General features: G+C 36.9%; 1 protein-coding gene across 1 annotated transcript in view; it reads right to left on the bottom strand.

Moving 5' to 3' along the window:
• Positions 1-24,730, bottom strand: part of MLIP (muscular LMNA interacting protein) — a 113,166-nt gene that overhangs the window by 21,598 nt on the left and 66,838 nt on the right. Inside the window, exons 10-11 of the mRNA XM_089918917.1 lie at positions 23,486-23,530; positions 11,926-12,054 (exon numbers count right to left, since the gene is read on the bottom strand). Of these exons, the coding sequence (XP_089775043.1) occupies positions 11,926-12,054; positions 23,486-23,530 (174 nt within the window). The remainder of the gene's footprint in view (positions 1-11,925; positions 12,055-23,485; positions 23,531-24,730) is intronic.

Raw genomic sequence — 24,730 nt, 5'->3', positions numbered from 1 at the left:
ATTTCATTACTTGAATAATCAAAAACAACCTGGTAACCATTGGAGAAGCCAAATCTCTGGTCTTAACTCTTCCAAAAGAAATGTAACCCTGCAAGCAATTTTGGTTCTCTTCCCTCAAAACTATTCAGTAAACCACTTAATCATTTCTAGATCTAAAAATGTTAGACATTTTAAACTGAAAAAATTTCTTGATAAAAGGTTAGCAATGATAAAAAGATAATTTTATGACAAAAGAGATTGAGCCATCTTGATTGAGAAACAAATGTTGAAAAGGTAGCAACTTGTGACAAAGCCAGTAGTCATTCATAATAAAAGGCAATATTATCTAGTTCACCTTTTAACAAAGGTGTTTGCTCTATAATTGTAACACATGGGTGGTAAGGAAGTGCAGGTGAAGGTCACAGTAAAAATATAATTTGATTTATATATGTCCATGCCACTCTCTCACTTTGTCACAGCTACATATATACACTACCAAACGTAAAATAGATAGTTAGTGGGAAGCAGCCACATAGCACAGGGAGATCAGCTCAGTGCTTTGTGACCAACTAGAGGGGTGAGATAGGGAGGGTGGGAGGGAGGGAGACGCAAGAGGGAAGAGATATGGGAACATACGTATATGTATAACTGATTCACTTTGTTATAAGGCAGAAACTGAAATTAACTCACCATTGTAAAGCAATTATACTCCAATAAAGATGTTTTATATATATATATAAAATTTGATGAATAATTAGATAGAAAACTGAAAGTCACCCGCATTGTCATCAAAGTTGAAAGTCAAACAGATAGTTTGGTTGGGAAGTCAGATGTCTAAGAAAACTCAGAAGAAAAGAAAGAATGTAAATACTACAATAAAGAAAATTCCCTGTAATTATCCGTTTACATTCTCTTTGGTGTGAAGGAAACTCGTTAAATGGTCATTTTCACACAAAAACATGCTCTTTTCCCTATTGAAGCAGATTAGGAGGAAAATAAAATTTAAGAGGCATACATGCTGGAAAGCACTATTTCTCATTCTAACAAAAAGAAAAAATGAAAACATTTCCAGGAAAATGAGATGAAACTACAATACAACCCCCTTTCAATTCTGTCCACAATATTTTTATACATTTTTCTAGGGCTTCAAGAAAGAAATGACATACCTAATATCATGGGTTGAATTACTAATTTATAAAGAATGAGAGAAAAATATTTTATACCACATTTTATATAACTGAGGTTAGCAATTGCTTTTTCTACTAAGTTGAGACTCTTCAGTGCAGAAATCACTTTTGTCTAATTAAATACATTAAATGACCAGAAAGCAATCAGTATATTTTGCAAACTCACGAGTAGTCAGATAAACAAAACACCATTCCTCTTTTTGGTATCTTCATTTTAATTAGTGAATTGATTTTCTAAGCCTCTATGTCTTCTGGATGCCCATTTGTCCAATCAGTTCTATTAATTATTTAACTCGGCCTTTAGTTATCAATAGAACTATGCCTCAAAGTACATCACCATAGTTTTATATCCGTAGGTGGAGTGTAAGGATATTTTGTAAGAACTCAAAAGGACCACAAATTGATATAATAATGGATTGAAAGGTAATTTCAGAGAAGCATAAACTTCATTCTGAAGTGTCTTTGTTTAAAAATCCATCTAATATAGAATGATGAGAGGAGACCTTCAAGATGGCAGAGGAGTAAGACATGGAGATCACCTTCCTCCCCACAAATACATCAAAACTACATCTACACGTGGAACAACTTCTACAGAACACCTACTGAACACTGGCAGAAGACCTCAGGCTTTCCGAAAGGCAAGAAACTCCCCACATACATGGGTAGGGCAAAAGAAAAAGGAAAAAACATAGATGAAAGAAGAGGGACAGGACCTGCACCTCTGGGAGGGAGCTGTGAAGGAGGAAAAGTTTCCACACACTAGGAAGCCCCTTCACTGGAGGAGACAGGGGCTGGGTGGGTGCGAAGATTCAGAGCCACGGAGGAGAGTGCAGCAACAGGGTACACAGAACAAAGCAGAGAGATTCCCGTACAGAGGATCAGTACCGACCAGCACTCACCAGACTGAGAGGCTTGTCTGCTCACCCACTGGGGTGGGAGGGGGCTGGGAGCTGAGGCTCTGGCTTCAGAGGTTAGATCCCAAGGAGAGGAATGGGGTTGGCTGCATGAACACCACCTGAAGGGGGTTAGTTTGCCACAGCTAGCCAGGAGGGAGTCCAGGAAAAAGTCTGGAACTGCCTAAGAGGCAAGAGACCATTGTTTCAGGGTGTATGAGGAGAGGGGATTCAGAGCACTGCCTAAATGAGCTCCAGAGACAGGCACAAGCTGTGGCCATCAGCGTGGACCCCAGAGATGGGCATGAAATGCTAAGGCTGTGGCGGCAGTCACCAAGAAGCCTATGCACAAGCACAGGTCACTATCAATACCTCCCCTCCTGGGAGCCTGTGCAGCCCACCACTGCCAAGGTCCCGTGATCCAGGGAGAACTTCCCCCAGAGAACACATGGCATGCCTCAGGCTGGTGCAACGTCATGCCGACCTCTGCTGCAGCAGGCTCACCCCGCATTCCATACCCCTCCCTCTCTCGGGCCTGAGTGAGCCAGAGCCCGCTAATCAGCTGCTGCTTTAACCTCATCCTGTCTGGGCAAGAACAGATGTCCTCAGGCGACCTACAGGCAGAGTCTGGGCCAAATCCAAAGCCGAACCCCAGGAGCTGTGCGAACAAAGAAGAGAAAGGGAAATTTCTCCCAGCATCCTCAGGAGCAGCGGGTTAAACCTCCACAATCAACTTGATGTACCTGCATCTGTGGAATACCTGACTAGACAAGGAATCATCCCAAAATTGAGGCAGGGGACTTTGTGATCAACTGTAGCCTTGGGGTTTGCTTTCTGCATCTAATTTGTTTCTGGTTTTATGTTTATCAGAGTTTGGTATTTAGAGTTTATTATAATTGGTAGATTGTTTTATTGATTTGGATGCTTTCTTCCTCCTGTTTATATATATATATATTTTGCTTTTTCTCTTTTTCTGAGTGTGTATGTGTATGCTTCTTTGTGTGATTCGTCTGTATAGCTTTGCTTTTACCATTTGTCCTAGGGTTCTGTCTGTCCATTGTTTTTTTTTCTTTGTATAGGTTTTAGTGCTTGTTATCATTGGTGGATTTGTTTTTTGGTTTGGATGTTCCCTTCATTCTTTCTTTCCTTTTTTTAAAATTACTTTTTAATTTTTAATAATTATTTTTCATTTTAATAACTTTATTTTATTTCTTTCTATCTATTTTTCTCCCTTTTCTTCTGAGCCATGTGGCTGACAGGGTCTTGGTGCTCGGGGTGGCTGTCAGGCCTGTGCCACTGAGGTGGGAGAGTCGAGTTCAGGACATTGGTCCACCAGAGACCTCCTGGCTCCAAATAATATCAAATGGCGAAAGCTCTCACAGAGATCTCTGTCTCAATGCTAAGACCAACCTCCACTCAACGACCAGCAAGCTACAGTGCTGGACACCCTATGCCAAACAACTAGCAAGAAAGGAACACAATCCCATCCATTAGCAGAGAGGCTGCCTAAAATCATAATAAGTCCACAGACACCCCAAAACACACCACCAGACGTGGACCTGCCCACCAGAAAGACAAAATCCAGCCTCATCCACCAGAACACAGGCACTAGTCCCCTCCTCCAGGAAGTCTCCAGAAACCACTGAACCAACCTTAGCCACTGGGGGCAGACACCAAAAACAACAGAACTACGAACCTGCAGCGAGCAAAAAGGAGACACCAAACACAATAAGTTAAGCAAAATGAGAAGACAGAGAAACACACAGCAGATGAAGGAGCAAGATAAAAACCAACAGACGAAACAAATAAAGAGGAAAGAGGCAGTGTACCTGAAAAAGAATTCAGAGTAAGGATAGTAAAGATGATTCAACATCTTGGAAACAGAATGGAGAAAATACAAGAAATATTTAACAAGGACCTAGAAGAACAGAGAGCAAACAAACAATGATGAGCAACACAATAAATGAAATTAAAAACTCTCTAGAAGGAATCAATAGCAGAATAACTGAGGCAGAAGAACAGATAAGAGACTGGGAAAAAAAATAGTGGAAATAACTACTGCAGAGCAGAATAAAGAAAAAAGAATAAAAAGAATTGAGGACAGTCTTAGAGACATCTGGGATAACTTTAAATGCACTAACATTCAAATTATAGGGGTCTCAGGAAAAGAAGAGAAAAAGAAAGGGACTGAGAAAATATTTGAAGAGATTAGAGTTGAAAACTTCCCTAATATGGGAAAGGAAATAGTCAATCAAGTACAGGAAGCGCAGAGAGTCCCGTACAGGAAAAATCCAAGGAGAAACATGCCAATACACATATTAATCAAACTGTCAAAAATTAAATTCAAAGAAAATATATTAAAAGCAGCAAGGGGAAAAAAACAAATAACATAAAAGGGAATCAGCAAAAAATCTGCAAGCCAGAAGGGAGTGGTAGGACATGTGGTAAAGGGAAAAACCTACAACCAAGAATACTCTACCCAGCAAGAATCTCATTGAGATTTGACAGAGAAATTAAAACCTTTACAGAAAAGCAAAAGCTAAGAGAATTCAGCCCCACCAAACCAGCTTTACAACAAATGCTAAATGAACTTCTCTAGGCAGGAAACACAAGAGAAGGAAAAGACCTACAATAACAAACCCAAAACAATTAAGAAAATGGTAATAGGGACATACATACCGATAATTACCTTAAATGTAAATGGATTAAATGCTCCAACCAAAAGACACAGACTGGCTGAATGGATACAAAACAAGACCCATATATATGCTGTCTACAAGACACCCACTTCAGACCTAGGGACACATACAGACTGAAAGTGGGGGGATGGAAAAAGATATTCCATGCAAATGGAAATCAAAAGAAAGCTAGAGTAGCAATTCTCATATCAGACAAAATAGACTTTAAAACAAAGACTATTACAAGAGACAAAGAAGGACACCACATAATGATCAATCCAAGAAGGTATAACAATTCTAAATATTTATGCACCCAACATAGGAACACCTCAATACATAAGACAAATGCTAACAGCCAAAATGGGAAATCAACAGTAACACAATCATAGTAGGGGACTTTAACACACCACTTTCACCAATGGACAGATCATCCAAAATGAAAATAAAGAAGGAAAAACAAGCTTTAAATGATACATTAAACAAGATGGACTTAACTGATATTTACAGGGCATTCCATCCAAAAACAACAGAATACACTTTCTTCTCAAGTGCTCATGGAACATTCCCCAGCATAGATCATATCTTGGGTCATAAATCAAGCCTTGGTAAATTTAAGAAAATTGAAATCGTATCAACTATCTTTTCTTGCCACAATGCTATGAGACTACTTAACAATTACAGGAAAAAATCTGTAAAAAATACAAATATGTGGAGGCTAAACAATACAATACTTAATAACCAAGAGATCACTGAAGAAATCAAAGAGGAAATCAAAAAATACCTAGAAACAAATGACAATGAAAACACGATGACCCAAAACCTATGGGATGCAGCAAAAGCAGTTCTAAGAGGGAAGGTAAGAGCAATACAATCCTACCTCAGGAAACAAGAAACATCTCAAATAAACTACCTAACCCTACCCCTAAAGCAATTAGAGAAAGAAGAACAAAAAACCTGCAGTTAGCAGAAGGAAAGAAACCACAAAGATCAGATGAGAAATAAATGAAAATGAAATGAAGGAAACGATAGCAAAGATCAATAAAACTAAAAGCTGGTTCTTTGAGAAGATAATCAAAATTGATAAACCATTAGCTAGACTGATCAAGAAAAAAGGTAGAAGACTCAAATCAATAGAATTAGAAATGAGAAAGGAGAAGTAACAACTGACACTGCAGAAATAGAAAAGATCATGAGAGATTACTACAAACCACTATATGCCAATAAAATGGACAACCTGGAAGAAATGGACAAATTCTTAGAAAAGCACAACCTTCTGATACTGAACCAGGAAAAAATAGAAAATATAAACAGACCAACCACAAGCACTGAAATAGAAACTGTAATTAAAATTCTTCCAACAAACAAAAGCCCAGGACCAGATGGCTTCACAGGTGAATTCTATCAAACATTTAGAGAAGAGCTAACACCTATCCTTCTCAAACTCTTCCAAAATATAGCAGAGGGAGGAATGCTCCCAAACTCATTCTACGAGACCACCATCACCCTGATACCAAAACCAGATGAAGATGTCACAAAGAAAGAAAGCTACAGGCCAATATCACTATTGAACATAGATGTAAAAATCCTCAACAAAATACTAGCAAACAGAATCCAACAGCACATTAAAAGGATCATACACCATGATCAAGTGGGCTTTATCTCAGGAATGCAAGGATTTTTCAGTATACGCAAACCAATCAATGGAATAAACCATATTAGCAAATTGAAGGAGAAGAATCATATGATCATCTCAACAGATGTAGAAAAAGCTTTCCACAAAATTCAACACCCATTTATGATAAAACTCCTCCAGAAAGTAGGCATAGAGGGAACTTATCTCAACATAATTAAGGCTGTATATTGACATATGTGACAAACCCACAACCAACATCATTCTCAATGGTGAAAAACTGAAGCCATTTCCTCTAAGATCAGGAAATCTCTCACCACTATTATTCAGCATAGTTTTGGAAGTTTTAGCCACTGCAATCAGAGAAGAAAAAGAAATAAAAGGAATACAAATCAAAAAAGAAGAAGTAAAGTTGTCACTGTTTGCAGATGACATGATACTAGAGATGATATAGAGAATCCTAAAGATGCCACAAGAAAACTGCTAGAGCTAATCAATGAATTTGGCAAAGTAGAAGGGTACAAAATTTATGTACAGAAATCTCTGGCATTCCTATACACTAATGATGAAAAATCTGAAAGAGAAATTAAGGAAACACTCCCATTTACCACTGCAACAAAAAGAATAAAATACCTAGGAATAAACATACCTAAGGAGACAGAAGACCTGTATGCAGAAATCTATAAGACACAGATGAAGGAAATTAAAGATGATACAAACAGATGGAGAGATATACCATGTTTTTAGAATGGAAGAATCAACATTATGAAAATGACTATACTACCCAAAGCAATCTACAGATTCAATGCAATCCCTATCAAACTACCAAAGGCATTTTTCACAGAAGTAGAACAAAAAATTTTACAATTTCTATGGAAACACAAAAGACCTCAAGTAGAAAAAGCAATCTTGAGAAAGAAAAACAGAGCTGGAAGAATCAGGCTCCCTGACTTCAGACTATACTACAAAGCTACAGTAATCAAGAGAGTATGGTACTGGCACAAAAACAGAAATATAGATCAATGGAATAGGATAGAAAGCCCAGAGATAAACCCACACACATATGGTCACCTTACTTTTGATAAAGGATGCAAGAATATACAGTGGATAAAAGATAGCCTCTTCAATAAGTGGTGCTGGGAAAATTGGACAGCTACATGTAAAAGAAAGAAATTACAACACTCCCTAACACCATACACAAAAATAAACTCAAAATGGATTAAAGACCTAAATGTAAGGCCAGACACTATAAAACTCTTAGAGGGAAACATAGGCAGAACACTCTGTGACATAAATCACAGCAAGATCCTTTTTGACCCACCTCCCAGAGAAATGGAAATAAAAACAAAATAAACAAATGGACCTAATGAAACTCAAAAGCTTTTGCACAGCAAAGGAAACCATAAACAAGACGAACAGACAACCCTCAGAATGGGAGAAAATATTTGCAAATGAGGCAACTGACAAAGGATTAATCTCCAAAATTACAAGCAGTTCATGCAGCTCAATATCAAAAAAATAAACAACCCAATCCAAAAATGGTCAGAAGACCTAAACAGACATTTTTCCAAAGAAGACATACAGATTGCCAACAAACACATGAAAGGATGCTCAACATCACTAATCATTAGAGAAAGGCAAATCAAAACTACAGTAGGCATCACTTCACACCAGTCAGAATGGCCATCATCAGAAAATGTACAAACAGTAAATTCTGGAGAGGGTGTGGAGACAAGGGAACCCTCTTGCACTGTTGGTGGGAATGTAAATAGATACAGCCACTATGGAGAACAGTATGGAGGTTCCTTAAAAAACTAAAAATAGAACTACCATATGACCCAGCAATCCCACTATTGGGCATATACCCTGAGAAAACCATAGGTCAAAAAGAGTCATGTACCACAATGTTCATTGCAGCTCTATTTACAATAGCCAGGAGATGGAAACAGCCTAAGTGTCCATCGACAGATGAATGTTTAAAGATGTGGTACATGTATACAATGGAATATTTCTCAGCCATAAAAAGAAACGAAATTCAGTTATTTGTTGTGAGGTGGATGGACATAGTGTCTGTCATACAGAGTGAAGTAAGTCAGAAAGAAAAAAACAAATACTGCATGCTAACACATATTATGGAACGTAAAAAAAAAAAAAAAAAAAACATGTTTCTGATGAACCTAGGTTCAGGACAGGAATAAAGACACAGATGTAGACAATGGACTTGAGGACATGGGGAGGGGGAAGATTAAGCTGGGATGAAGTGAGAAAGTGGCATGGACTTTTGTATACTACCAAATGTAAAGTAGATAGCTAGTGGGAAGCAGCCGCATAACATAGCGAGATCAGCTCAGTATTTTGTGACCACCTAGAGTGGTGGGATAGGGAGGATGGGACGGAGATGCAAGAGAGAGGAGTTATGGGGATATATGTATATGTATAGCTGATCCACTTTGTTATAAAGCAGAAACTAAGACACCATTGTAAAGCAGTTATACTCCAGTAAAGTTGTTAAATTAAAAAAAAAATAGAATGATGCTTCCTGGCCTATGCCATTTTGATGTAAAAGTTGTTGATTAATAAGTTTCAATTACTTGATTAAGCATTTGGTTTCAAACTTTACTTTTAGTGCTCAGGGGCTATCTCCAGGCAACTTTTCAGTTCATTATAAGTTCAAAAGTCTGCCTGGTTGTACCTTCTTATGCTACAGTAAATACATTTTTGTCTTGTCTCATCATCTTTGGTGTGTAACTTTTTGTAACAGAGTTTTGAAATCATATTTTATGGCAGTGAAGCTGCTAGGGGAAATTCATGGACTTAACAATCCTATCCAACATCTCCTGTCATGTGGGACTGTCCCCAGGACAGGGCAGATCAGTGAATGTGAGCTGTTTCAGTTTGGCTCAACTGTCGGGCTAAAGAATTTTCCATTACATGGATGGATGGTGAGATCAACTGAGTTTAGAACCATTCAATTTATTCTGTGGCAGCAGCAAAAGAGAACGCAATAGCGACCAGAACTGAATTTGAGTTAAGTTCTGATGAAGTAGTCATGCTGAGAACATAAATTGTTATTACTCAATTCATTATTTAAGGAGCTTTCAGCATTTATGCTTGTGAGCTGTCTTTTGTATCTGCCTCCATTGTAGATTTTGGCCACAATGAAGTGGTGGTTATAGCTCCATGTAGAGGCCAGTTGATAGTATATGCAGCTTCCCGGTTTCCTAGTATATTCATTTTTCCTCTCCTGCAAGTTCAATGAATAAGATCAGGGAAGGTCTGGAATTCACTTTTAAGTGCTCTGCTAGACTTCTTTCAATTCTGACAGTCTGCTGACACAGAAGTTGGGATAGACACAAGAATAAACTGATTGAAAGAAAATATAAATAAGTCTATGCACCACCAAAATACTTGCAGAAGAACTCAAATTTTCTACAAATTATCTGAAAATACATAGGTTTATGGTGTACATAAACAGAGCTTTAAACTTGTTGTATAGTCAGGAAAAGCTATGAAAAGAACTGGCAACTCCTTTTAATGAAAAGAATTTCTTACAGCGGAAAATGGAGTTCATCATTCCAGAGGACAATAAATTGTGATAAATTATAGTTAGGTTAACTTGACATTCTACAAAGAATCTTGTTTAAGGTAAAATGCATGAATTTAAAATTATACTAATACAAAAGAACAAAATTTTTATTTTACAGAATTAGATCATATTTGAAGAATATGTTGCATGGATAATATGTGAAATTTATTTTAACTGTTGGCATTTTTGTCATATAATACTAGATTACTTTTATAAATTTTTATAATAATCCCATACTGTCTAAAATGTCACATTAAGCCTCTAAAATATCAGTGTCATATAAGCAATAGATATATAATGAATATTTTCATTGATGATGGAAATATGCCTTCCAAACAGGAATTTCCATTTCTTTTATGTGCAGATTTAGTGAACACACCTTATATATCAATAAGATTTCCCTATTTAATTTAATTAATTAAGGGCCCCCTTTTATTCTATAAAATGAGAATAATTGCCTCTAATTATCATTTTCAATTATATTAGTGTCTCCTAAAAATACTTAACTTATTGAAATCCTATCAGTCTTCACAAAGTATATATAAATAAGCAGAAAACATTATCATCTCCATTTTATAAATAAAAACTGTAGCTAAGCATGAGAAAGTATTTATAATGAACTTTTTCAAGGCTTTTAGCCTACTCACAGTTCTTAGATTTTAAATAACCTAGATTTTAGAATTTGAAGGATCCTTAAAAAGTACCTCTTCTGAATGCCTCATTTTATGCATTAAGACACAAACTGGGCGAGATGAAATACCTTGCTCAGTGTCATAGAGCTAGTATAATACGAGACAAGATATTTCTTATGTTTCACAAATATGACCATAATTTCTATTTTCAAGAATATTGTTAGTTATCATTTTCCAACTGAACTTTAAAAAGAGTACAGCACCTTACATTCTTTTGCAAGTCTATTCTATTATAGATTACCAAATGTGGTGGTGATCTTCCGCATCCTGGTTGTACTCACAAAGATTTCTGGATTGCTTGCATTGCTGAAGCATGTAATAATGTTTGAGATATAAAATATATAACCCATGTCACTTTGTTGCATTTGAAGAAGACAAATAAGGATGTAAGGTTTCCCTTTGAGATAATTTATGAAATTTTATATTGCATAAATGTGTATTTCATGTTTTTCCTGAATATCTTATAAAGCACCATCAACAACCTTCCATTATACCTTCTTCAACATATAGGATATATAAGGGGAAGATAGTATACCTTTTTTGCACATAAACCAAAAAAACAATGATGCCTTAAAAGAACTTAAGCCCTTATTCCCTATCTAGTAACACTCAATCTAGGGTATCACATCATCTCTATTATGTTGATATGAATCCAAACAATAGATCTTCTGTCAAATGTACTAATATACCAAACCTAAAGCATTGCATTGCTTCAAAAGGAAGCAGGATTTTAATTTTTTTTTTTTTTTTTTTTTTTGCGGTACGCGGGCCTCTCACTGTTGTGGCCTCTCCCGTTGCGGAGCACAGGCTCCGGACGCGCAGGCTCAGCGGCCATGGCTCACGGGCCCAGCCGCTCCGCGGCATGTGGGATCTTCCCAGACCGGGGCACGAACCCGTGTCCCCTGCATCGGCAGGCAGACTCTCAACCACTGCGCCACCAGGGAATCCCGGAAGCAGGATTTTAGAACTAAGACTGCAGCACCTATATGACTCATTTAATCAGTGACTCCATGATGCTTTATAGGAAGTAGTATCTTGGTCCCCAAAACAATACCAGCAATAGGTAGAAAAATTTTAGGAAAAAGCATTTAAATACTTCAAAATATCATCCTGAAAATACTTAAGAATTGTTTTATTATGTAAAAAAATAGATCTTTTTTATTACTAAGGATATTCCAATCACAAACATTTTCTTGCACACACCATATTCATAGAGGCATCTCTATATTTTGTACAGTTATTTATCCAAATATCAAAGACTTTCTCATATGCACACTCACCTGATCAGAAAAGAAGTCACTGTGCTCTTCCAGGTATTTACTGAAAGGGTTGGGTTCATAGACTTCCTCCTCTTTTCTCAGTAATATTTTGGATTTTACAGGTACGGGGCGAATTACTCCAGGCTTCGTCTTCATGAATATCAAATTTTTTAAAAATAAAGGAAAAAATACTATTAAAATGAATACATAGGTATATTAAGTCATTCATATATTCTCACAGCAATTTTTTTTATTTTAAAATGATTTTATAAATACATAAAAACAGCTAGAAATCAAATGATTTTTAACTAATGTAACTAGTTTTAGTTACCTGTTACAGCACAGTCAACTCATTAAGATCTACTATTATGACGTTCAAAATGCAAAAACATCTTCCTTTATCTAGTCAAACATGTTCCTATATCCTTGCCAGTGTATTCAGTCAATAAATATTTCATTTGACAAATATTTTATTGAGAGCATCCTCGGTGCCAGACAGCGTACTCATTTGGGGCATGATAGTATAGACGAATCTAGTACAATCCAGCAAGCCCAAAACAACTTTCTTTTTCTGGAAAGCCTAAAATCCCAGAAGCCATGTTCAGACTGTGTATGATGAAACCAAGGGTGGCTTTCTGACACAAGGAGATGGGGGCTGGGTAGCAAACAGATATTCTCTTCCATGAATATGGAACACTGCTTTAAACTGCTCTGCGGCCATGCTGGGAGACTGAAATTATAATACGTGGATTTGGGAGCTATGGGAAAGACTTAATCTGCCATAAAAGCAGATCTGATGAGATCAAGAAAAATACAGCAAAGTGTATGGAGAAGAGACACACTTGAGGGCCTTCCAGAATTGAATTCCAAAACATTCCTGGGACCCAGCTGAATTTCTTCTCTGAGGCTTCCTAAGATTTTCCTTTTCTTTTACACAAAATTCCCTTTTTTTTTGCAACTCAGGTTGACTTCTATAACTTGCAATCAAAAGAGTTTGAGTGAATAGACCAGTCATTTCAGATTCGTGGATTTGTACCCAATGTCAGTCTGACGAGAGAAAGAGAGAGAGAGAGAGAGAGAGGAATCTAGTTTGGGGCAATTTCAAAATGATGTTTCACAAACACCAAAACCTCGTTACACTGTAAAATGTCACAAAAAGATTGATAAGTTTACAAAAAAACATCCCAAACAAGAATTCAGTAAAAAGTTGTGATGCTTTTTCTGTTTGAGCATTTTGCTGTAATCATTCTTCTCAAGCCCATTTCCTTTCAGAAAATAGTAAATTAGCTCTCCTCAGTCTGTGCTGATGCTCTCGAATTAAGCCTTAAGGGAGGACATCTATCTCTCTGCCCTATAAGCCACCCGTTATGTTTTGAGTCTTGAATAAATGCCACTCTGCAATATTTTTTTCAACCCATATTTTCCCAGCTGGCTTTCATATCTATGCCAACTGGGGGAATAAAGATTGAGAAAAAAATCTCTATCTTCCCCAGGCAGGGAAATATCTCCCACTTAAGAAACTCTGATTTCTCTCCAGGGGAAAAGATGAGCAAGTAACAACCAGTTATGCATGACGTCACACGGTTGAGTATACATATGAGAGTAATATCCTCCAATGAACTCAGCACGAGAGCAAAGCTCAAGCAGGTGCTGATTTCTACAGCCACCTGTCATAGGGAGACGCCTGATACCTGGGTCATGATCCGAAACTGTCCAGATTTCCTGTCTCTCTTTTCCACGTGACTTCCTGTTTCATTTCTCCTTCCTGCTGCTCCTACTCTTGTACCTTCTCTCCTGCTCCTTTGGGAAGCAGGCAATCAGTACAACTCCGGTGCTCAGGGCTTACCAGTTTCTAAAACCAACACGGAAGTTTAGAAACTAAACTTGGCGGCACCAGCAAAAAGATGAAAGCAGAGGGAAGAAACCTCACCAGAAGCACTTGATATGCTGTGAGAATCCCTCTGCCAGAGAAACTTGATGCCCTGGTTCCTGCATTGCTAGCAGGTGGATGTTTTGGGTCATCCTGGCCTGGAAACTTCCACTCAGATCATCTCTCTCGGGATCATCATCCTCCAGGGTGAATCCAGAAAAGACAGTCCTCTGGTTAACTGGATATCAAGTAGCTTTAATATCAGAATTAGTTACTGACCCTTCATGCTTATTTCTCTGCCAGGTTTGATGCATTTTTTGCTATGAATTCCCTGGATTTGATAGTTGTCTGGCAATTGAACAAGGATTCTTTCCCTATTTCCTCTATTTCCACCTGCTCTTTTCTTGGACTCTGTGTTCCTAGGCTTTGGTCTACCTGAAATCTTTGAATTTTCCTCATTCTAGTTTGCTTATTTGGTCTCAGTACAGTTGCCCCAATTCTTCCATTATATCCATTACCTCTTTCCTTAGTCCTGTTTTTATTCCTGCACCATAACTTGCTGTCACTTACCAGCCAGCATTTCATGGACAGGGAAGCCAACTCCAGGCAAAGGAAGACTAAACATAGTTTGCCTTTGACATTGTTCACGCTTCCTGCCCTATAACCTTTTTTTTTTTTTTTTTTTTTTTTTTTTTGCGGTACGCGGGCCTCTCACTGTTATGGTCTCTCCCGTTGCGGAGCACAGGCTCCGGACGCACAGGCTCAGCGGCCATGGCTCACAGGCCCAGCTGCTCCGCAGCATGTGGGATCTTCCCGGACCGGGGCATGAACCCGTGTCCCCTGCATTGGCAGGCGGACTCTCAACCACTGCGCCACCAGGGAAACCCTGCCCTATAACCTTTAACCATACCCTTCACACCTAACTGTGTCTCGGCCTTTGGTTAAATTGAAACTCAAACCTTGTTGGCCCAATTCTGAGCCTCATGTACTCTCCATAAACCATGGTACACTGATCAATCCTGTTTATGGCAGCCTCTGCACCTTGCTCATACCATTCCACATGCTTTGAAACTAGCCTCAAAACACTTGAGGATTCATTGCAGATAATGACATCATCATTATCCCATAGACCCAGATTCCATGTCTTACAGGCACTACATTCAATATTTTAAATTGATTATCTCATCAATTCCTTATCAACAACCCTGTGAGAGACTTAGAATCAGTCACATGCCAAAGCCATACAGTTAATATGTGAACAAGTTGAGGTTTAATCCAGGTCTAGTCTGATCATAAACCCAGGGCTTTAATTACTCTGATGCCTACTCCAGAGATAGAGACAGGGAGAGAAACAGCGTAGAGAGAAACTTAACATGATTTTTAAACACCCACCTCTCTATAATGTCCTCTGGGCAATCACTAACAAAGTCCTAGTATTTTTATGTTTTTGATTCCTTCTAAATCCATTGCTTCTGTTTTATTTCCACTGCCAATTGCCACATTCATGACTTAGGCCATGGTTAACTCATTACATGTCATTTTACTGTTCTTTTCACTAGTCTTAGTAAATCCAGTTTTTCTTACCTTAAGCAGGGCACAAACACTACATTCAGCCTCCTAAAGGATTCTGTAGTTTCCACAGCCAGACATCAAAATCTATACTGATATTTCTCTGGACTTGGTATAAAATCCAAGAAGCAGCATGATATTGGTGGGGGGAAAGTATAAGGACATAGATTTTGATTTTTGCAATAGTGTTAATAGACTGTATGACCTTGGAAAAAAGCCATTCGACCTGTCTGGACCATCAACTAAAGGATCCTAATCCTCCTGCCTGATTAGGTCCTTTAATAATGAATAATGGCACATTTGATTATTTACATTCCGGCCTCCTCAAGAACCACACCACACAAAGTTATTGCATAAGGCCTAGAACAGACTGTCCTTTATCAATTCCTAACCTATGCTGCATCCTTGCTCATAGTCACCCGGTATCTTTAGACTCCAAGTAGACTGGTTCGCTAATTCTGGCAAACCTAATTTGCTAAGTCTGCATCCAAACAAAAACAAAGGAAATTAGATTAACAAGTGAGAAGACTCTAAAAAGGTGAGCTACTCTAAGACGATCATTGCCAGCAACATGACAACTAAACTCACCCGAGGAGGCCCTTCCTTCATTTTTTAGCTGCTAAAGAATCGAAAGATCCAGCTAGACTCGTGAGTGATACAAACAAATGTCATTCTTACAATGCCAGGGAAAGCGACACGATAATTTTCGTTCCAGCCTACGTGGAGAAATAAAAACATGTAATGACTCCCATAGCCAGCAAAAGGAGCACAGAAAGAACAACAAGAAGGTTCTCCAAATAGCAAATTTCAATGTATTGTGATGAACCTCCTGAGAATTGATTCACACTGGATGTAAGACTTTTCCCCCCTCTTTTGGAGCTATATTTTGAAAAAAAAAAGGTTAATCTTTCATTCTTGCTAGTAAAATATTTCCCCCACCTTCAGAAAAAAAGCATTATCATTGCAGAAAAGGGTAGGCAGATGTTTTATTTTTAACTGGAACCAGAATACTGTGATTCTGATAACAGAATACTGTGATTCTGTTATTGTAAGTTTTAAAATCTGAGAACCTCATTAGAGCCAGGAGTACATATGGGCTTTTAGTGGATGGGGAGTCTGCCTGTTTATATTCTTCTTGACACAATTCCAAGAGTGCTAGATCCCAACAATCATGGACAACTCTGCTCTCCATTTGCTTTGATGAGAAGAGTAGTTCACACAATACTGATAAAGTCTTTTTTTAAAAACTGAAGTATAGTTGATTTACAATGTTGTGTTAATTTCAGGTGTAAGGCAAAGTGATTCAGTTATACACATATATGTATATGTTGCTATACATATATGTATTCGTGTATGTATACATATATACATGTATGTATGTATTCTTGACATATATGTATGTATGACATATATGTATATGTATGTATTCTTGACATTTTTGAAGTGCCTTAAATACAAAGCAACCATTGTCTTGGAGCTCTGAAGCATTCCTCTATCAGACCATCTATCAGATGCTCTCTGCAGGCATTTTGCCAAGTGAGACTTATTCTATGTCAGTAACTGTAGTGTCTACCCAGATGAATAAGACATAACACTTGTACTCAGAGGGCTCACAATTCAGGTGAGTTAAGCACAGAACAATCACTGAGTAAATCAAACCACGTCACAGGACTCCAGTCAAAGCACTCTAATGCCTCATCTTCTCACTTTGAGTAAAAACCCAAACCCTTACAATGCCTGCAGGGTGATGCCTACAAGGCTCCATATGACCTAATCTTTCACTCTCCAACTAGCTTCTCCCTTTCCAATCTTGTCTCCTGCTACTGCCCCTCTCCCTCACTCTCCACTCTGGCAGACACTGTGTTCCCTACTCTGGGAGTTTGAACTTGCTCTTTGTGTTGTCTGGAACTCTCTTCTCCCTTTCCAGGACTCTCTCTTTCAATTCTTCAAGTCTCTGCTCAAATGCCACCTTATTAGCAGACAGGTTTTCCCTAACGACCCATGTAAAATATCAATCCCCACCTCCTCTTACCCGCCCTATTTTTTTTCCATAGTACTTAACACAATCTGAACTCAGTTTATGTTTATTTTCTTCCTTCCTCCACTAGAATGTATTTAAGATCTGTGAGACCAGAGATCATTGTTTTGTTCACTGTTATCTCTCCAAAACCTAGAATTGTGCTGGGAACCTAATAGATGCTAAATAGACATTTGAAGGATGAATAAACTAATTGACAGGCAGAAGTTCAATATGCTGGCTATGATCTAGTACGGGTCTCCCCTTATTTTTCCTGGACTGACTTTTTGATTACAGTATAGCCAGGAAGAAGGAACTTCGCCAGATAGAAGATCTACATGCCTTTCACCCCTAGGGGACTAGAAGAATGAATGTGAGTTGGTGAGCTCCACCCTCAGAGATAAGAAAGAGTAGAAAGCCGAAGTTATCATCTCCAATGATACAGGAAGTCAAGACCAGGGACCAGAGGCCACATCTTTAAGGACTTTGCAAGATTTTAACTCTATTTTTAAAAAATCATTTCTTTTTCTCCCTGTTTGATTGCAGTGATAAGCAATAAGTCTTAACATGGAAGAAAATGATATCATCTTCTTTGGAGAATTCAAGAGTGGGTGGAACTTGGGAGATCACAGCTAACTCTATTATTAGTCTTAAGGGAGAAAAAGTCCAAGAGATACAGTATGTGGAGTCCCGGGGCCTGGGGGCAGGTTTTAATGGCCTGTAGGGCACTGATCCCACTATTCATTTGTGTTTATAATTCATCAAGTATACACTTACCCTTGAATATTGCTACTCGGGCGCTGTGAAAATAGATATTGTTTCTGTCCTTTGGAACTTATAATCATAATTCTACGACAACAAGTTGGTACTTCCTCTGGCTGGAGACTAAAGTTGAAAATTAACTGTCAACACTGACCTAGAGAATCCATTATACGGATAATGTCTTCTTAGAACCACGTCTTTCATAAATTAACTCCCAACTAGTGGACTGGTGTTTTTAATTGCCTTTGACTGAGGTAGTAAGCTCTGGAGTCGTGATAAGAAAAGAAAAGAAATAAAGAATAGGATCCCAGTTTTCAAGGGTTTATTTCTATCTTTTTGAAGAAATAAGATGTGTAAAAAAAAAAAAACAGCAAGAAAGTAATAAAACACATCATACAGAAAATTCTGTGAGTCTGACTAATTTGATGGATCCAAGTAGTTTGTGAAAGTACCATCGCTGCTTCTTTTAGCCATTTGCTTCTGTCTTGTCTATATTCTCCAGTATTATTTTTTTCTTTAGAATTTCTGTGGCAACAAGCTCAGAGAAACTCAAAAACATTCTCCTAGTCAAGACTGTTGACAAAAGCAATATTTTCTAAATTATTTAGCTGATTCACTCCAATTAATAAAAATTTATTAACTCTAATTCTTTTTTTTTTAATAAAAATATTATATGCTTAAAGCAAATACTTAAGCTTTTTTTTTCCCCTCAAAGAAACATTTCAAAACACTATAGTACAGAGTAAAGCTTCCAAGATTAGGGAGGAGGGGGCAGACAGTTTTTAATACCACCCATCAGGTGTGAGACTGTTGACACATGGTAGATATCTAGACTCCAGGGTTTTTTCCATCAGAATAATGGAAATAACAATCAACGCTAACTCACAACGTGATTGTGTGACTCTAACGAGATCATATGCGTGACAGAAATTTGTAAAGAAAAAATATCATAAAAGGAACTTGAAAGGAAAAAAAAAACCTTTCATTTTTCCTGTTTTTGCACTTTGTATTATATAATACAGAGTATTGATATCAAATGATCTAGACTACCCAGGAAAATACTTATCTGATGAGCTTTTTCCAAAAGTATATTTTATAATTACTATGATAGCTGTATTAAAATAAACATATGCAGGATTTCAATAATTATAAACCACAGCTCACAACTCCAAAAATATTTTTTGGAATGTACACAACACAGATTGGCCAGTTTAAAATATTTCAAGAGTTAAAAGAAAATAGCATGACTCAGACCTGAAGAGGCATACATGATAAATGCTGTAGCACTTGAGCATGTAGTGTCAAGGAAAATTAGTCAAGGACAAACCGCCTTCAAGCTTGAAGAAGACATTAGTTCTATGCAAAAGCTTTCAGGGCTGCATTTTCTGAACAACAGAGACCTCAACGGCCCTTAGAAAGATCAGTCATGCACCACTAAAACAGGACACGTCAGTTGGCTTTCAGAACTGGGAACAAAGTATCTGCAAGGTTAAGCGCCTCTTCTGTACAGTGTTGCAGTAAGCTCCATTTTGCTTTTACCTATATATAACCATGTGGTTTATTTTTTAAATCTATTGTTTTGTACTTCAGTATTCCATCTTGGGCAACAATGAGCATTTTGTAGTGGCATGAAATTTCAAAAGCAAAAGCCAAGTGTCTCCTAAACCAGGTTCCCTTACCTATTGCCAAGGAAGACCAGCGTTTACCCATCTTAGAAAGCCCAACCTGTTTTCCTACCCAGAGAAAAGAGACCCCACCAGCCTCTGTTAATATTATGATGAGTCAACTCAGCAATTAGGAAAGCTTTGTGAAGGTTCAGCCTAGATCCGGGATCTTCCTTTCCTTTTGTTCCCTTTCTGATGCCAGGGGATGCACTATCCACAGGCGTGAAGCCTCAGGACCCTAACTGATCCTACTCAGCCCTTTCTCTTCAGAAAATGATCACATGCGCCGGTGGAAGTCACACTTCCGCAGAGGCCCTATTTCCCAACTCCTTCATCAGCCTTTTTTATTCCCCTTGAATTATTTAAAATCAATAATGATTCCTTTTGAAAGTCACGCGGAACAAAGATGACCACGAACGCTGTGATCTTAGTTGATCTACTCAAACTCTGTGACCTTCTGTTTCTTTATCTGTAGAAAATGGCCACTCGTTAAATCTCAGAGATAATATTTCAGAGACTTTATATGCAATAATAACACCCCCCACCCCATATGTATAGGGCTACATTGGCAACTTTACGTTTTATGATATGTGAGCCTTACAAAAACGCTTTCAGGTTGACAGGGTAGTTGTCCCAAACTCCATTTTCTAGATGTGTATTTAAAACATCCTCATCTCTAAATCCTTCCCAGTTTTGATGTACTGCATTACTGTTTAATAGAAGAAGAGAAACTGAGGCACAAAATGGTGAACTAGTTTCATAAGGACCCCCAAAACACTTCTCTCTGAGCCTAATGCTACATAATTTGGTTTTCAGAGTAAACAGTGGAAATATTTTAAGAGTAATGGGCAAGGTCATATTTCTTTTTTTCCTTCCAGTGTTGAATGGGTACAGTTGCAATGTAAACAAGCAAATAACTAAGCCACGTTAAAAAGAAAAAATATGAAAAAATGATATATTCTTAAAAAGCCAAAGCTCAAAAGCAAAATGGCTTCTGTGTTAAGCTTGTGCTATCATAGCAATTCAACATTTATTTTCACTTCAATTTATTACATTTCTCCCCTAAAATAGGAATCAAATAATTTTAATTGCTTACTTTATGCGAAATATACAATATTTACTTACATAATTTAACTATAATCTATCATGTGTTCCCCAAAATCTTGTATTTATGTGCTATACACATGTACACACACATATAAACAGAAAGCAATATGTATATGTGTGTGTGTGCTATCAGAATTACCTGTCATATGGCATCTATATGTATAGTATATGTTATAAGCACACACACATACTGTGTGTGTATACATACATATTTGTTTTTCAAAGGCATTCTTATTTACTGAAATTACTCAGAACTTAACCCTGAAGAGAGTTCATGATGGCAAATATTGAAAATCCATTCATAAAAATATAATTCATTCATAAATTACAATGCTTAAGAGTGAAAATACTACAAATCCTTAAAAAAGCAAATCCATATAGCATCCCTTGCATGCAATTACTTCTACTCTATTCTATATTCACAGAATGTAAATACAGGGTTAATATCATGAAGTAGAAGTCAGTGATTGAATTGAATAATTACATCCATCCAAGAGATGTTCTTTTTGTGTGTGATAGCCTGCTTGATAACAATCCCTTCACAAATCTACCTAGATCTCAAGTGAATTTTGGGATTAAAACTTAATTTAAAACTTGGTTAAGAAATTCCTTGAACTCTCTAGAGAAAATGTCTAAAGTAAATGCAAAAATAATATCATCAAAGTCAGTCAAAGCAACACTTCGTACTTTTCTCAGAACACAAACATCAAATTCATAGAAATATTTGGCCAAAAAAGTTCACTTATTACATTTACAATGGGTCATTTATACTATGCCTTAATTTATGAAATCATTATCTATATTTGCTTCTTTGAAATAGTTTCTTAAAATATTGTCAAGAACTGATATTTATCTATCTATCTATATATGTATATGTCAGTCTGATAATATATATTCACACACATTCAACATCTAAAATCTGTTGTATCTATGTTGAGTATACAAAATATTTCTTAATTTTCACACATTACTCTCAAGAAACAAGTACATATATCATTATTTTAAATATTAAAATAGTTGTAACAATAGTTCCACACTAAAGTGGGAAACTGTTCAACTTCACAATGTTATTGTACCTCTTATTTCCATGGCAACTCCTTTGCTCCCCTGAACTAGTAACCATGGACTCACTGCCTTAGAGAGGCTTGGACAGAGTGTAATCGTTGTTCATTTAGAAGATTGAAGCCCAGTCTCCCAGATTCTTGACTTCTCCTCTGTCAGCCCAGTAGTTAGCGTTAGAGCAGGAAGTAAAAGATGGGTCTCCTGGCCCCGTTCCAGCATTCTTTCAACTATCCTATACTGCTGCCCACTATTCTAAATCAACTGACACTAAAATTACACTTCACACATACATACATGCACACACACACAAACACACCCCATATACACACTGTATGTATAAACACCAACATGCCTAAGCCATTTGCTTCAATCATGCTATTTTAAGAGTCAAACTACACTTTTTATGGTTTCCCAGCACTACAAATAAAAATATCATTGTCATTTTGACATGATAATGACAAGATGACTTGTTGGCTATGGATGTAGGACACAGAAATAATTGCTTAAAATAGGGGGAAAAATCAGTATTAAACTGATTTTGTCTTCTTAATGTCTTACAGTGCTTTACTAGATATTTTCATTCAATTTTACTGAAGGTGTTTATAATTAATTATAAACAATAAAAATTAAAAGATAATAAAAAAATATTTAGTAATATCTAGGTAACATATCATGGTTCCAATTTGCTCATCACTGTAACAATAATACAAAACACTGTTAGAAAAAGTAATTTTCCTACTTAATCAAATTTTTATCTATAAATAACAGATTCTAGAGCCTACATCTGTGTTGTCCTACACAGTAGCCACCAGCCCCCTTGTTGGGTCCTTGAAATGTGGCTAGCCTGAATTGAGGTATGCTGTAAATGTAAAATACATAGCAGATTTCAAAGACTTTACCCCCAAAAAAAGAATGTAAAATAATCTCAATTTTATACTGATTATATATTGAAATGATAATGTGTATATAAATAAAATGTATTATTGAAATTAATGTGACCTATTTCTTTTTACTTTTTTAACATGGCTCTTAGAAAATTTTAAATTACAAATGTGGCTTGTATTTGAGGTTCACACTATATTTCTATTGTTCGTCCCTGGTCTAGATCATCCACATGCTAATCTTCCTGTCTGAAATATCTCATTTCCTCAATTGCAGAACCTACTCTACATGATCAAAGGCTACATTGTCCTTGAACCCTTTTCTGATCTCTCCCATCCGGAAGTGAGTCCTTGTCTCTAACCTCCATCGGCATCTTCCTTCTGGCCTTGCCCATTCTATCCTAACACCACTACTAGGATGCAAGTTACTGGCAAATAAGTTCTATATATGTTTTTATGTATGTCTGTGACTTGCAAAACAACCACATGGAGCTTTAGTAAAGCATCGGTGAACTTTTACTAGACAAGGAAGCAAATAAACTTATATACAGTCAATTTGTTCTCAGTTCACATTTGTTCATATAAAGCTGTCTTAAAAGATCAGAATTTTCTAAAGTACCAGGTCTATGTCTAGTAAGAGGATACGTACCAGCTGACTCTCAGATACCGTAGAAGATGGTGAGGCGAGGTTTGCCTGCAAAATTATAAACGTAGTGTTTATTTAGTGAAATTCATAATTTAGTAAGATAATATATCTATGTTTTTAAGTATTCTGAAGTTTTTTATTGCTAAAATAACACATGTCCCTTGTAGAATTTTGACAGGTATTAAGTAAAAGAAAAAATATCATTATGCCACCAAAAAATGATCTTTTTTACATTTTTGGTACATTGCCTTACAATATTTCTCCTACACATTTTTATTCAGCTCACATAATAGTAAATATGATGTTTTCTATGTTGCTTTTCCTTAGCATCTTAACACAAGTACTAGCATAAGACATCAAAAATTCTTCAAGGTGTAATATGTCATGCTCTGTATACTCCATATTTTACTCAAACTTACCAACATTGTTAGCTACTTATATTTATGTACAGCAAAATGAAACAAATAACAGATTTTTTCATTAAATTACTCATATTAGAAAATAAAGTTTTCATGATTTCATGAAAAAAAATTTTTAATTGCTTTAAATTAAAGAGGAGGCTAATATTGTTTCATCATCCTTGGTTCCTGAATTTCACTCCTTTCTTCTGGATTTAGTTTTCTTCTTGCTGAAGTAAATGCTCTGGTAGTTTTTTCAGAACTTCCTGTCTTGGGCTTTGTCTGAAAATGTTTTTATTTTGTTCTCATCCTGAATGAAAGTTTACTTGGACATAGAATTCTAACGTAATAGTTATTATTTCCCAGCATTCTGAGGACTGCCCACTTGCTCTGACTTCTGTTACTGTTGTCAATGTAAACGTCATAACTTGGATCATCCATCTTCACATTTGCTTAGTGTTTAAGATTTTTCTCCATGACATTCTGTAATTCCACTATGATGTGACTGGGCATGGACTTCTTTTTATGTATCCTTTTTGGGGGCTTGGTGTAGTCCTTCATTCTGAGAATACGTATCTTTCTTCATTTCTGGAAAATCCTCCAGGAATTACTTCAAATATTGCCTCTCTCCCATTATATCTAATCTCTTCCTTGGAGCTTTGATTAAATATATGTTGGGTCTTCTGAATCCATTCTCCATCTCTATAAAATTCCCTGTCATATTTTTTATCTCTTTATGCTGCATTCCTGATCATTTCCACATATAAGCCTGACGGTTGACACATTTTTCTTCAGCAGTATATTAATACATTTAACATGGCCATTGAATTTTATATTTTAATGACATTAT

The sequence above is a fragment of the Delphinapterus leucas genome, chromosome 10, assembly GCF_059928025.1.
Source record: "Delphinapterus leucas isolate spDelLeu-1000000601 "Yukka" chromosome 10, BTC_Dleu_Yukka2, whole genome shotgun sequence".
NCBI classification, from domain to species: domain Eukaryota; kingdom Metazoa; phylum Chordata; class Mammalia; order Artiodactyla; family Monodontidae; genus Delphinapterus; species Delphinapterus leucas.
Note: the sequence above shows the minus strand (reverse complement) of the source record. Positions and strands in the feature narration are given on the sequence as shown.